Genomic DNA, 14380 nt, shown 5'->3' with positions numbered 1-14380 from the left:
GCTTATAAAACTTAAGCTTGAACCTTGAGCACTGACAGTCCTCCACATCCATGCCTTTTTCATCCACGGATCAGTTTTAAACAGCCATTTTTCTGCAGACCAGCAGGACGGTTAATAAAAGGCCTGAATAAGGACTTGACGATGCACGTAGGGAAAAAGAAAAAAAAAAAAAAACGACAGAGGAAAGAGCAGGAAAGAAGCGCTGACCGACGTTAGCGACGTGTGTTTCAAAGTGAAACTCAGTGCAAACTAGCCGGAATTTAAAGGTATACTTTCCAAATTAAACTTTTCATTGTCTCTTTGCAACCCAGTACCACCGGTCCACAGCCCGGCTCTGGTCTGTGGACCGGTGGTTGAGGATCCCTACTCTAATTAATTTAACTTTCATCCTCCAACTTCAACACACATTGAGAAAAACAATGCACTGACTGAGTTACTTCAGAGCCGTAGATGGCAGTAAGGAGCCTCAAAGAGATTCAACGAAATGCAAAATACGCTCAGTTCACATGGGACCTTAAGACGTGATCGAGACGTCTGCATGGGAGAGATGGTTAGATTATCAGTCACTGGAAAAACTTTAAGTTGCTTCTCCCAGTAGACTCAATTTTTAGTAACATATAATAAACTTTAAGTGTGGAATTTTGACTGGATCAAACAGCGAGTGAGCTCAGTTTGAATTACAGAAAATTTAAAAGATTCAAACTGGCATTTTTTTTAACATTTAAATAATATAGAATATTTGCTTTCAGTGGTCCAATCATCACCATGAATGATTCTGCAAAGCGCAAAGTGACCTGAATTCTACAATTAAAAGAAAATCTCCATAAAATCAACACAGCGGCCTTAAACATCCTCTCTGTGATGATATACAATATTTGGGTGACCCTCGATGCAGTTTCCTGGTGAATAAAAGGGGATCGCCATGGAAACAGAGCGGATCTCGGAACTCACACTCTCGGCCCACGACGCTGATTGGCTCCAGGTCTTGGGGGAACGGCGTGGCTCCCGAGGACGGCCGAGGTAGGAGCCCCAGCAGGGCGAGGGCCAGCAGGGCTGGCAGGACGGGTGGAGGCGAGCCGGCCGTCGGCCTCATGTTGGCAGGAGATGAGACCTCAGCAGAAACACATGGCCCACAGCGCACGCATCCAACCCAACCTGAAAGGAAGAGATACCAGCGTGAGGAGGAGGAGGAGGAGGAGGAGGAGGGGCAGTCCTCACAGACAGCCGAGGTTTGGATGTCCGGGACACATTTCCATCCCGCTCGCTCAGCATGGGACCCTCTGGATGTCACAGTTTCCTTCAGTTATTATACATTTATATAGTTCTGGCTAATTCCATTGTGCTGTTCAAGATCTGAGAAGCATCAACCAAACATCATAATTCTTCCGTTTTGTCGTTTTTTTCATTTCCTTCCTGTCAAGATACAAATATGAGTTCATGAAACAATGACTGATTTAGGCTCTAATACAGTTATTATTAAATTTTATTCCAATAAAGCCAAATGCAAGCAGTCGTTTCATAACAGACAAAAACTCATTGATTCCACAAGAGACGGAGGAAAGAAAAACCTCCTTTTAAAGAGAAACCAGCAAATCAAACTCCCTGTCGAGCGTCTCTAGTGTGTTTTCACTGCTTCGTCCTCAACATTCAAAACAACCTGGGGTTCTGCTGCCTTGCCCAAAGACACTTCCACACACTGAGGTGACGCAGAGGACCGAGTCGCCAACCTTGGAGCCGGTTTTGGTTTTTAATGCATCAAAAATCTGGAACGAGTTTCCAGAGGACGGATCGACTCGGATTTCCTTTTAAACAAGGTTGAAGACCTTTCTGCTGCTGCGCTTTATTGAAGCAATTATTCATTTTATGCTGTAGGACTTCCACTTAATTTACTATTAGGCTCTGACTTTGAGCCAGTTTTTCTTTTTTTTTTTCTCATATTTAACTTTCACAGTTCTCATTGGCTTCACGGTACATTTAGTGCAACGCTGTTGATGCGAAGCACTTTAAAATACCTGGTTGGAATGAAGTTGACTTGTGTGAAAACAGAAAAACAGCAGAAGCTGCTTCTCCTCACGTGCTGCTTGATTCCTCATACATGTGTTTTTCTTTTATTGCTTCGATTAAGTGCAGAAGTCTCCTAATTGAACAATGACAGCCGCAGCGCCTGGAAGGTGGCGGCTTAACGCTAACGTTCTGATTAGCATGCAGTGCGTCGCGTCGATGCGGCGATGTGATTGAGTTCAGATGTCGAGAGGAGGAAGGCGAGGTGGAGGTGGAGCGGGACGGAGACGGGAGGCCGGCCGTCGGCCGCCGGGGCTCCGGCCGGCCGCCGCACGCCGCCGACGTCCGTCACAGGTGAGGAGGTGTAATTAAAACCTAGTGAAGGGACGCCTCGCCCCCCCCGCCACGACACCGCGCCCCGATCACAGCTTCTAATTAGCTTCCACATCTCTATATTTAAATATCATCTGGAAGGAAAAAAAAAAAAAAAAACTAATGGAGTCTCAAGATTTAATGAATGTCTGAGTGTGTTTCAGTCAAAACATTAATCAAGGTGTAACAGATCTGCCCGTCCCCATCCTCCCTGGTTCACCGGACAGATCCCGAGCTCAGCGCCAACCGGGACAATCTGCTTTACAGCGACCACTCGATGAAACACACAGGCCACCGACAGGCGGGAGGCCGAGCTCCAACACACTCGCCTCCTCGCCACACACTGATAAAATCTGGATTCAGTTTAACACTGCGTCCTGAAGACGATGCCCGTTTCCACGGAGACGGCTGAAAACGGTGTAGTCAGCGTGACGGGATGCTATTGGTCAGCAGCGCTTTACGTCTTCGTTTCAGTGTTTTGAGAAGCTGATCTGAATTTGCATCTTCCGCTGCAGTGAAAGCAGGACGGCAGGTTTTCTGCGTGCAGTCGAGGTTCGTGTGTATTTATAGCGAGGCCATTGTGTTTGCTGCGTTTGTTGCCGCGAACACCTGATGCCAAACACACAGACGTACACACAGTATGTTCTTTGGGAAGGAGCTGGCTGCTGGAGAGGAAGTGAGTCACGCTCCGCGCTACTATCAGACACATAAACAGGAATTCAGTTTGCATAATTGCGGGAACGATTCGGCGCCGAACAAAAGGACGCCGGCGCTGTAAAATCAAGCTTCATCAACAGAGAAGTGAAAGTGAGACGGTGTATCAGCGGCGACGGCGTCTGACGAAGGGCTCAAAGGAACGCAGAGGGAAACAAACCCCGAAAAACAGCGGTGACAGCTCGTCACGCCGAGCCGCCGCAACCTCGTCTGCCGGCGCCAATTCACATCGCTCATCACGGTTTTCTAGAAACTCTCCGGCGGAGCGGCTCTGAGAATAGAACGCCTGGAAAAAAAAAAGGTTGGGACGGAAGCCGGAGCCGAGCGCCTGTGCGAGAATAATTAAAAGCTGCAGACATTGTGCGCAAGACTGAGATTAAGCATGCAGCGTTAATTTCCACATCTGTTTGATATTTGAGGAGAGACGGAGGAACAGATGGAGGGAGGAGGGATCCGTCCAGACCGGCTTCAAACGGCGATGACCTGCACTCCCCGCCACTTTATTAAGGGCGGCGCGTCCTCGGCAGGGCCGCGCCGCCGCCCTCCCCGGCCCTCCCCGGCCCGCCTGGCAGCCAGACTCGGGCCGCACGGTTTTAAGTGGGAGCAGAAAATTAAGTCAACAGAGACGTGAACTGCCATCAATATTGATAATAGCCGGCTTCATTTACATGCGGGGGGAACGGCTGCATTTAGCAATGAGGTCAAGTGACGATCACAACCACATAAATCGCCCCAAAACAGGAGAGTGCCTGCGTGTGTTTACTTTGGAAATTGCAGCAGCTTGCGCCGCCCGCCTCAGGCTGCGTACGCTGATAATACACCTGATGAATAAGCCTCGTACGGCGGGCTTCACATTCGTTTCTCCTGCCAACAAGAGCGCAGCCATTAAAACAAGGGGAACACGCTGCGCTGGGACGCAGCTTTTACAGCATTTTCTGTTTTTTTATGCTACAGGAAACGCGGTTTAGTGTTTTTCCTGCTCTGTTCCAGTCTGTGTTTTGACAGTTCTGCATCATTTTTATTTGAGATTCACACAATCATATTGTGGCTGTTTGATTAGTGCTTCACAGGTTTATCCCCATCATCAATAAAAACAGTACTATTACTGGGGTTGCTACTGTTAGTAGAATGTGTGAGAGATTGATAAGAATAAACAGTAATGACAAAGAGAGAATCAGAATAACTATGAATTTATATCATTTCTGTTTATTTTATGATAGCTACAATAACAATACAACCATCAATTACAGGAGCAGCAATATTCTTATTATTAATAGTTGTAATAATTGTAACAAAAAGACTATTATAAGTGGTTTTGTTACAAAAGTACCACTCATTTTCTTAAAGGAATTATTATTTTGATTATCACTCAATAATAATAATAATAATAATAATAGCTTCACTGCGCTACCCTGCACTATCGCTACAAAAATAAGAGAAATTCATTATTCTGATTATACTGATTATATATATATATTATTATTGTTTGTTATCTTAATCATTATATTTAAAATAAATTACTGAATAAATGGCAGCAGCAGCCGTCGTAGCAATGCCACAGAACATAAATAAATCAGTCCAGACAGGCGCACTGAACTTTGCAGTCTGTAATTACCAACAAGCTCTTCTGTCTCAACGCAGAGAAAAAGAAAAAAAGAAGAAGAAGATCTGCATAATTAATTTGCTTCTGTTAGGAAGACACAAACTCCACCACCTGCTCGCATAAGGGAAGCCTGTATCCTGGTGACGGAGGAAGGAAGGGATTATTTATTGACAGCCTACTTAGTGAAAGGAAAGCAGGCGGCGGCGGCGGCGGCGATGAGGATGATGCATGCAAAACAAGTCGACCACGGCGTGAACGGCGGCTTACACACGCCGAAACGCCGGCGAACACACCGACTACAAGGACTCCTTCATCATCCCGCAGACGCTTTACAAGCTTTATCACTTTCAAGAGTTCACTTAAGAGATGAGGAACGGCGAGACGGCGAGCCAAACGAAGGAGAGGCCTGCCTCCGGGCGGACTCAAACCTCCACATTAAAACAAAAACACAACAACTGCACTTGGACGGCGGCGGCGGCGGAAAGCATCACGCAAACACCTAAACAGACAAAAGCAGGCATCGTCACTGGCACTGTGAAAACAACAGCAGCTGGAGAACCGGTTCGGCTGGACTGTCACACATTGAGTCATTTTTCCACAGGAGCCGCCGCCGCCTGCCGCCGCCGCCGCCCGGGGAGGGAGTTGGCTCAGTAGGAGTAGAGGCGTCAGGTGCTTTAAAGAAAAGACACGAAGGAGCTGCCAGCTCACCGCGAACGTCACGTCGAGATCAGAGCCTCCAGCTTCCAATTAAAGCTGTTAGTGGAATTATTACAGAAACACACCGACTGATGGAAACTTGTTTTCTACCAGCGTGGGTTTAGTCTACTTAGAGAAGCAGACGAAAAGCAAATAGAAGCTCGATCCATTTAAAAAAATCTTCACAAACTTCCTTGAAGAGTAGAGAAGAGATCCGACAAAAACATTTGGTTTCTTTATTTGAGCAAAGTGTGACTGAAAACCTGTGATCCAAAGAGAGAAAGACAAACGATGAACAAACCAACCAGGCCTGCAGAACGACGACTATAACAATATTTACTGATATATCACTTTGAGAATGAGCAAAAAGATCATTAAAAGCAACCAGAATTCAAGAACCATGCAAGACAAATTAAGTAGAAGTGACACAACCACAGCGCCAAACTGTCCGCTGGAAGAGATCCCTGGTTCAAACCCTCCACAGACAACACAAGACACTTGATTTAATACAGAATTTAAACCACAAAGGCACCAACATGGCAACTGGTGTAACTATTGGCACTCTTGGGTGCAAGAACATCCCTGGTCCCGTTCTCTGTTTTCACCTCGGATTTGAGGTTAAGCGGCGTCTACAACATGGCCTTGTGGGTGTGAACGGAGGTTCACGTGACTGTTCATATGACAACAGAAACACTGAAAAACGGAATTTTTTTAAAACGGCTCCCAGGGTGGAACTGTCCACAAAATAACTGTCGCCTGAAATGCTGCACCTGCACCACATCCTCAGTAAATCGTTCCTCTGCACATCCTCAGTCGATGGTAAGAACAGTGTTTTCCTGCAGTGCCATGACTCCCGGTCCAGACTCTCCCCTCCCGTCGTGTCCTCGAACCCGACGTTGGGAACCGTCGGACCCTCGCTGGTCACTAAACCGCTGGTCTTATTCACCTATTTTCACATCCGTTCACGCACCGGCTCACACGCCGCACGCTGACAGCTGCCATACAAAGTGCATTAACAGAATTGGGGGCAAGTCGGGGCGCAGCGTTGCCCAAGGACACAAAGACAGACATGTGCACTTTACCAAAATGGCTGCTCATCCTGTCCGACCTTCCGTACAGTCTGACGCAGAATAAACATCAGCTGCCTCTAAGCTCCCGTCACTTACCTGCTTTGTAAACAAGTAAACACAACAAGTCTTATCTGGAATCTGGGCCTTGCTTTAATGTAGCCTAACAATAGCTAATCAGTTAATGACTTTCTGTGCAGGCGGTGGACGGCCGGCGGGCCGGCAGCTGTCGAAGGGAAATCAGCCGCTGCTTATTCCGTCCCATGTCTGCTCTCCGTGTTCCCGGCTTTGGACGGCGGTCTTGGATCATTTTGTTTTTAATGAAGTTGACTTAGCAGGCCATCTGGGAGACTCTGGCAGTCGGATCCGGGGGAGCAGAGGCACTCCATCGACTATCTGACATCGGGCTGGATCAGACAGTTGCGCCGTGGCGGAGGATTGATAGGCGGCGTGCACACGGCGTTAGCGCCACTTACAGGGTTAACGCTTAAATGAGATTAAAAGGAAATTAGAAATCTTGGACTTTATTGGTTGGCCTTCATGATGCCGCAGAGTCATTTAAATTCAAGCATAAAATCCTGCAAGTAAATTTTTATGCTCCCCAGTCCCCACATGGACGGGGATAACAGTCCCTCACTCAAAATCTAAATTCCAATTTTATCCTCAATCAAGCGCGTTGCACCTGTTAACTCTCGGGACGTTTATTTTCTGCCAACACCTGCTGCACGCAGCCAAACATCGGAGTGTGATACTGAGGCAGAATCACCCTTCTAATATTACCTGACCTCGGCGGTGCTCCGGCGGCGGGGGGGCTAATCCACCGGCTTTTGATATCCGCAGAATAGCGGACGGCTCTCGCCGCACACCTCCGTGCAGGCGGGCGTCTCAGAGTCCCCCGGCAGAGGAAGTCTTTGAGCCGCGCTGCTCTCCGCTCTGACATATTTGTGGCGCGCGCCGGCCGGTATAATGAGCGAGCGCATCCCCGGACTCCGCCACGATTTCAAACACAATTAGCCACATTACCCTCTGCTCTCGGCAGGCCATTACAAAATATGCTTTTATGCTGAGTGCTATAATAACACCACCGATATGGCAAATAGATGATGAGTCAAAGGGAAGGGATCTTCCAGGACATAGAACTCGCCAAGAAAAGATTAACGCAAAAGGAAGGAAAGGAGGAGGCCAGCAGTTGTTGTAGTTAAATATCTGTAGATTAAAAAAAAAAAAAAAAAAAAAACGTGTGCATTCACTAGAAAAGGAGAGTTAATGTTATTCAATTAATCCGCTTCCCAAAAACAGCAGAAGACAGAACTTTTCTGAAACGCTGCTCCTGCTCGTCAGCACCTCGGTCGTAGTAAATAGTTCTTCTGAACAGGCCTCAGGCAGTAAAAACCACTTTAATGTGCGGGACGCACACCCAAACCAAGCGTTTGTGCGACGGGACAGATAAAATCAGGACGCTGGCAAAAATAAATAGCAGGAAGAATGAAATTTCAATCACTTTAAAGCAGAACAGACTGTCTTCGCAGGCTTGATCTTTTGAACAAGTTGCTTTTGTAAATGATCAGACTGACTGGTTCGAGCTCTTCTGAAGACAACGAACCCCGGAGGCTGGATCACTGGCAGGAGCGGCGGAAAGCTCCAAATGTCGAGGAAATTCTCAAACGGTCTGTCGTCAGTGATGGAGCGGCATCGTTCATTCACGCCAAGCACAACTCTCAACGACTCGCTTCATGAAGGGCCGCCCGTCTGATTCAACGTTTCTTTTGAACAGTGTTTCCCAATCTGGGCTGGTGAGGGTTGTTGAATTAACGGTTTGACTGAAGTACAAATAAAACCATTCTGAAAAGTGATGGATTTTTTTTTTTTTTAAATCTCTATTTACAGATGAAACTATTTACTCCACCCGCTGCTATTTTCATCTCAGTTGGAGCAAATTGTACCGGGGGAAATTAAATAACGTCCTGAGTACAAGCAGAAATCAAAACATCCACATGCATTACTGTAGATTAGACAATTAATTCACTGAACTCACATATCAATACTGATTTTTCTATACATTAAATTCCTCAGAGTAAAGATTTACCTTCAACTACAAAAACATTATGCTGAAACCAGTAATAATCAGATTATATACTCAAATTTTATGAGAGGTATATGCCTGATGTGAAGATATACACAGTATTTTGCTTTACTTTAATCTTCTCATGCTGACTCTTAAGTGCACCGACGTACAGGGCTGCGTTTTGGTACCTGTGGTGCTTCAAGATGCTTTAGTGTCCATTAGTGTTTCTGTGCCACCCTGAAATCCTCCATTAACCTGCTGCAGCAGCAGATAATCTCCTGAGGAAACATCTCCATGCAGACAGCATTAAAGCACATAAAGAACATCGTTTTCTGATATTAATAGAAAACCTGAAAGCAGCTTTAGGAGCCTTTCTGTGTGGAGTCTGCATGTTCTTCCTCTTTGTCTGGAACCTCCAGCCTCATGAACACACAGACACTGATCCAGGAAGATTTTACTCTGAGCTGTGCTACATGCTAAAGACGGTCTGGGCTCACACACTAGTGATGCTACACACACACAGGGAGTTCAGTCCCTCTGTCGACAGCATGTAGGAATGTCCCCAGGATTTAAAGTATTTAAGGCAACGCAGAGCTTTCCCTTATAGTTTGTGTATGGACTATAAATTATGGCATTTAATAATAAGTACTTAATCGGTACTCGGTATCGGCATGTGGCTGAAGTTCAGCACTCGCTGTGACCTCTGTTTGCTCTTTGATTTACTGATAATGCGGATTTGGAATTACCAACCCGAAGCTGATAAAATGGGTAAAAAAAAGACAGATGTTTGAATAGTTAAAAAAAGGTATGAGTTTGAAGCCATCGTTTCCTAATTGCTTTGCTAGGCCGGGCCCTGCCTGATGAGCTGTGGTTGTTGTCAGAGCAGTCTAATCACATGGGGATTGTAATGTGACAGGAGGAAAAACAACACATGATATGAATGGAGCGTGCAGAGACAAACGTTTCATTGTTCGGCGGCTCGGCCATATTGTCCCTCCCCAAAAAAACTCCCTCTGGAAGGTTCATCAGACCACCAGTCTCTGCAGTCTCATGACATGAATCACACAGCTCATCACCATGAGCACCGGCTTGTTTTTCTCCATCTGACATCCACTCTCCTCACAAACATCCACAGCTGACAGTCAAACGTAGCACGCCATGTGACGGGCCAAACTTTCTCAAGGCGCACGCAAAATCAAAAACACTGATTGGATTTGACTTTTTCCTGTTGGCTCTTTGAGTTCGACACTCAACCCACACAGACAGGAGAAACTTTGCTAATTAGATTTCCAATGGCTAACCACGTAGACGTCGTCACAGCAAATTGGAAATGGGATCAAGAAGCCTTGAGCAATAATTGCAGGAACAAACCCCACAGGACAGAAGAGGTGGGCTGGTTTGCAGGTGGCGTAGCTGCAGCCCGGCTCCATTAACAGCAACTTTAATTCAGCCTCACACAAGAAGCAAACAACTTAGACCGAGAGTTTTACACGTTGATGCACCATTAAAATGATGATGCAACATTCTACAACTTCTTCTGATTATTTCTTTAAAAAGGCAGACAAAGTCTCCGACTATCGACCATTCAGAAGTGGTGTGTGTGTGTCGAACGTAGAGGCCTTGATCCAGCCAAGACATCCAAGCTGGGCAGCCGGATGCAAACATGTCAGACGAAGCAGCTCGGGGGACTTTTGGTGTATTTCAAAGGCCCTGCGGCGGCAGAAACGGAACGGCTCCGGGGGACCGCTGTGCCAACATTTTAAAAACTCCATTAGCATTGCTGGTCGAAGAGGAGTGACGGCTGGCTTCTTGCATTTTTCTGAGAATAGAAAATCAATGGTCCCCGTAGTCCTTTAGTTCTTGGATTAGTATGTCAGCTGCCTGGTGTCAGGATAATGTAGTCCCGTTCTCTCAGTGTCCGCGCCCTGCCCTGGCAGGCAAAAGGCCGGGATGGCATCCGGGATGAGACGTGTCTGTCAGGGGAGGTGGGGACCCTCTTTGCCATCAACGCCACTCAGCCGGCTCCCGGGGGAGCGCAGCTTTAACCCCGGTGCCCACAGAGTTCAGACAAGTGATGGCTTCTCCTGTCGCGGAGGCCATTGATTGTCACCCCATGTCAGACGACGCCGCTCTCTCCTCATCGAAGGATCCCCACAGATTAGAGCGTGGCGTATATTTGAGCTTCCGTGGCAGATCTTCAGAGAGCTGGTATCAAAGTAAAACTGGGCTGACAGCAGGAGACAATACAAATTCTGGAATCTGTTTTAGCTGTGGTACAACCGACACCGTCAGGAGTGACAACAAAGACAGATTTAAAGGTCTTTTACCAATATGTAGAAACCTTAACCAACAATAAATATTCTTACTGAACACTGACTTTTTTAGCACGACTTAAATATCCAGTGAGAGTGGATATAGCTGGTTAACATTTTTATACATGGTTCCTGGAGACAACATGCTCTCAGGACTTCTTTCGACAGACAAAGAGTTGGCCAGACTTCACACAGAGGGATCTATGCAGGACTCAGACAGTGAGACGGTTCTCTGATCGATCGGCAAAACCGCTGCAGGGAACATCCATCGTCTTCGTGTCTATTTGCAATGGGCGAGAAAAAGCCCAAAGGGCTATCAGTGGAAGAAGGATCAGGCTCGCACGAGCGAAATCCTCCTCATCCGTCTGCCTCCTGTTAATTATTTACATTCATCTTCGGAGAGGCCTATAATTCCCTTCACCGTTCTTTGCTTTCTGTCAGTCAGGATCCACCTTCAATCTCCTGCGGTCCTGATGGCATTTGAAAAGCGCCGTACCCCCAGGGTCACCTAATCAAACACATCAGTTTAAAATATGCCTGCCTCATTCCAGCCAGCCAATCTCCCCGCCTCCCCTTCATATGGAGAAGTGAATGTTAACTACCCCCTTCTCCCTTCAATCCCGCTGTCATCAATAATTCAGAATGTTATTGAGAAACACTACCTGGACCCTGTATTGACAGAAATCCAAGCACTGTCATTCCCTCAAGGGCGTCATAATTGGATACCCCCCGAGGCCGCCGAGGCGAAATGCGGAGCCGGTTCAGGGCCAGGGAGCTGTTGTTGTTTTGGGGATTTTGTGTGTTTCTATTTTTACATTTCTTTTTCAGGGACCCCAATCTGACCGAGAAGTCCCACTCAGTCAACTTATCGACTCGCCGAGGAGCTTCCTCTGGGAATGTTTAGTGGTGGGTGAAAAAGTGCTCGGAGTAGACTGACTTTACAGAACAAAAGTGCAAAACAGTTTTCGGAGTTATTTTCATACTCTGTGAAAGACATTCACTTCACATGACGATGTCTGAAAGCACCATTAAAACCACATGTTCTCTGCCATGCCTGGCTAAGCCTCATTAAAAATAAAGGATTTAAATTAAGGACTTCAGTATGGATGATATGTGCTCACAGGTGTTTCCCTGACGGTGTCTTTAAAGATAAATGTCTTCATCACACCTTTAGAGGGGTTCATCAGTATGCATGGAAACACAGTATCCCCCTTCCGAAGCAGCACACTGCTGTCTGCTCTGATGCTAAACCAATGAAGAAAAACTGCTGACATAAAGCAGAAAAGATACAAATCTGCTGTCCCAGAACGCTTTGCTCGCTTTCACGCTGCCCGGGCCCGTCAGGATTCCCACAAAACCGCTGACCCTCCGCGAGGGCACCGGGGGAGCCACAAGTCAGCTGGACGTAGACCACAACGGACAAGGGACCAGGGGAGAGCTCGAAAATGCTAATGACATGCCTCAATAAAACTGTGGTGGTTGAGAAAAGGTTCCTTTTCCAGCCAAGAGTTGGGCATTCAGACCAAACCAAAAGCCGGGCCACCGCTGACAGTTTGGGCCTCCAGTCAAAGCGAAGCAGGTGGTCGAAGCTTTGGTGATGTGGGTCGGTCCGCCTGCATCTCCCGAGGTGCACAAACAAACCCGCGGCCGGGGAAGCGACAGCAAGAGGCCTTTGATCAGGCCTGGTTTGTGAGTGTGCCTACACATTCATTTGAATGTTTACTGTCCAAGGTTACACAAGGAAAAACTCTTAACGCTCTGATCCCGCTGCGTATCCTTGTTTTTCTGGAGGCCGGGCTTGGCAGACCCTGACTCTGTCATGACTCTGCTGCCGGTGAACAGACAGAAAATACTCTGAATAAATCCCGGGGGAAACAAAAGAAAAGAGAAAACCAGCAGGACTGTTCTAGGGTAGCCAAAATGACAAGAATTAGACCTTTTGTTGTCCAAATGGGAAAACACAAAGGAGTGGGTTGGAGGCTTATCTCACTTGTGATGCCGTTATCTGAGCCACAAGCCTCACTGCAAAATAAAAACTGACAAACAGTACGGCGTGTGAGTGGGCCTTTAGGCAAACATTGGCTCTGCGGGGAAAAAAAAAAACTAAATCAGCGAACACATCAAATAAGAACCTGGAGCCATGATACCAGAGCTCCAGCGACGGCGGCAAACAGGTCAGAGAGGAGGACTTCATCTGTTCTGCATTTAAATAAAATACGAAAGTCTTTGAATGTTACAAGACTCACAGCGTCAGAACGGTCTTCTCAGCACGTTACTTTAATTCCTGTGACTGTTTGATCTTTGTCCTGAAAATTTTAATTTCACTCTTGAAACTTTGAAATTTTGACCAACTTTTTATTCTCAGATTTATTATTGGATATGAAATTACTTTCACCAATAAAACTCAACTCAACATTTGGACTTTTTTTTTTAATATAACTAGTTCTCCTCTAATCTTGACATTTTCACTTTTTCCTCAACATTTTGACTTCACTCTTAAAGTTGTGTTTCAACTTTCTCACATTTCGACTCCCTTCCTGAAATATCAACAAGTAGTGACATGAAATCCTGTTTTTAAAATCTGTTTCTCTTGACTTGACACCAACAAACTGCCATACAAAGTCGCGGTCAAACAGATAAACAGTGAAGAGCAAAAAGTTCCAGGCTGGTGTGTGAGGGCCAAGCAGCAAGACTGCATTCCAAAACTATGTTCTTAAACACAAATCGGCTGAAATTTGCAAAGAAATCAGGATTTGGTGTGAACATCGTTTGCCATAATGCAGTTTCTGAATTTCTTGATGGAGGTTGTCTTGAAACACCCTCTAGAACTAAGCATGAATCTTCTGTGGGTGTACTTTGGTTCAGATGCTTCCATCTCCTGTAAAACCAGACACACTTTGATTGGATGGGAGTCAGGACCCTGCGGGAGCCACACCATCATTCTGCCAAAGGGAGTTCTCAAGTTCTGCAAGTTTGAACCGTTTTCTCCAAAAGCACTAATTCACTGGTTTGTTGCGATATTGCTTCTTGGTGATGTGATTTTAAGACATTTATACCTCCATCACACATATTCTACCTATAAATCAAGTAAAGTAAGCCAAAGCGTCAGCAGCTGCTGAGTTTTTCAGGTTGGTCCTGGAGGCTTCAGCCGAGGACCACCGCTGCAGAGGACTTCACGGTGGCTTTGTGTCCATTAACAAAGAGAGAGCGAGAGTTCTCCATTAACACGTGGCCTCTCTGATCTCTATCTCCCCTGTGGCACCAATTAGTGAGCTGCACCGTTCGCATTTCAAGCTCTTCCTATTTTGAAAGACATCCTGCATGAATTAGCAATCTACCGGAGCTTTTATTCCCTCTTGATAAAAAAAGAAGTGAATTATGAGTGGCATATCTCGAGAGCTCGACTCCTTTACGAGCGCTGAAGGAATGAGATATCAGTTACAGTTTCCTGCGACGATCAATGTTTTCCTCGCTCGGTGTGAAAACCTTCTTTATTCCGTTGCGTTTCAATGAGGGGCCCTCCTGCTTACTTTTGTTCGTCTTGACAAAA

The 14380-nt window shown here is 46.3% G+C and overlaps 1 protein-coding gene across 5 annotated transcripts in view; it reads right to left on the bottom strand.

Moving 5' to 3' along the window:
* sema6cb (semaphorin 6Cb) overlaps positions 1–14380 on the bottom strand; it is a 201645-nt gene that overhangs the window by 90143 nt on the left and 97122 nt on the right. For all 5 annotated transcript variants that reach the window (XM_030103834.1, XM_030103838.1, XM_030103839.1 and 2 more), the window contains one exon: positions 952–1155. In XM_030103834.1, the coding sequence (XP_029959694.1) occupies positions 952–1093 (142 nt within the window). In that variant the 5' untranslated portion in view covers positions 1094–1155. The remainder of the gene's footprint in view (positions 1–951; positions 1156–14380) is intronic.

This window comes from Salarias fasciatus, chromosome 11 (assembly GCF_902148845.1).
Source record: "Salarias fasciatus chromosome 11, fSalaFa1.1, whole genome shotgun sequence".
NCBI classification, from domain to species: domain Eukaryota; kingdom Metazoa; phylum Chordata; class Actinopteri; order Blenniiformes; family Blenniidae; genus Salarias; species Salarias fasciatus.
Note: the sequence above shows the minus strand (reverse complement) of the source record. Positions and strands in the feature narration are given on the sequence as shown.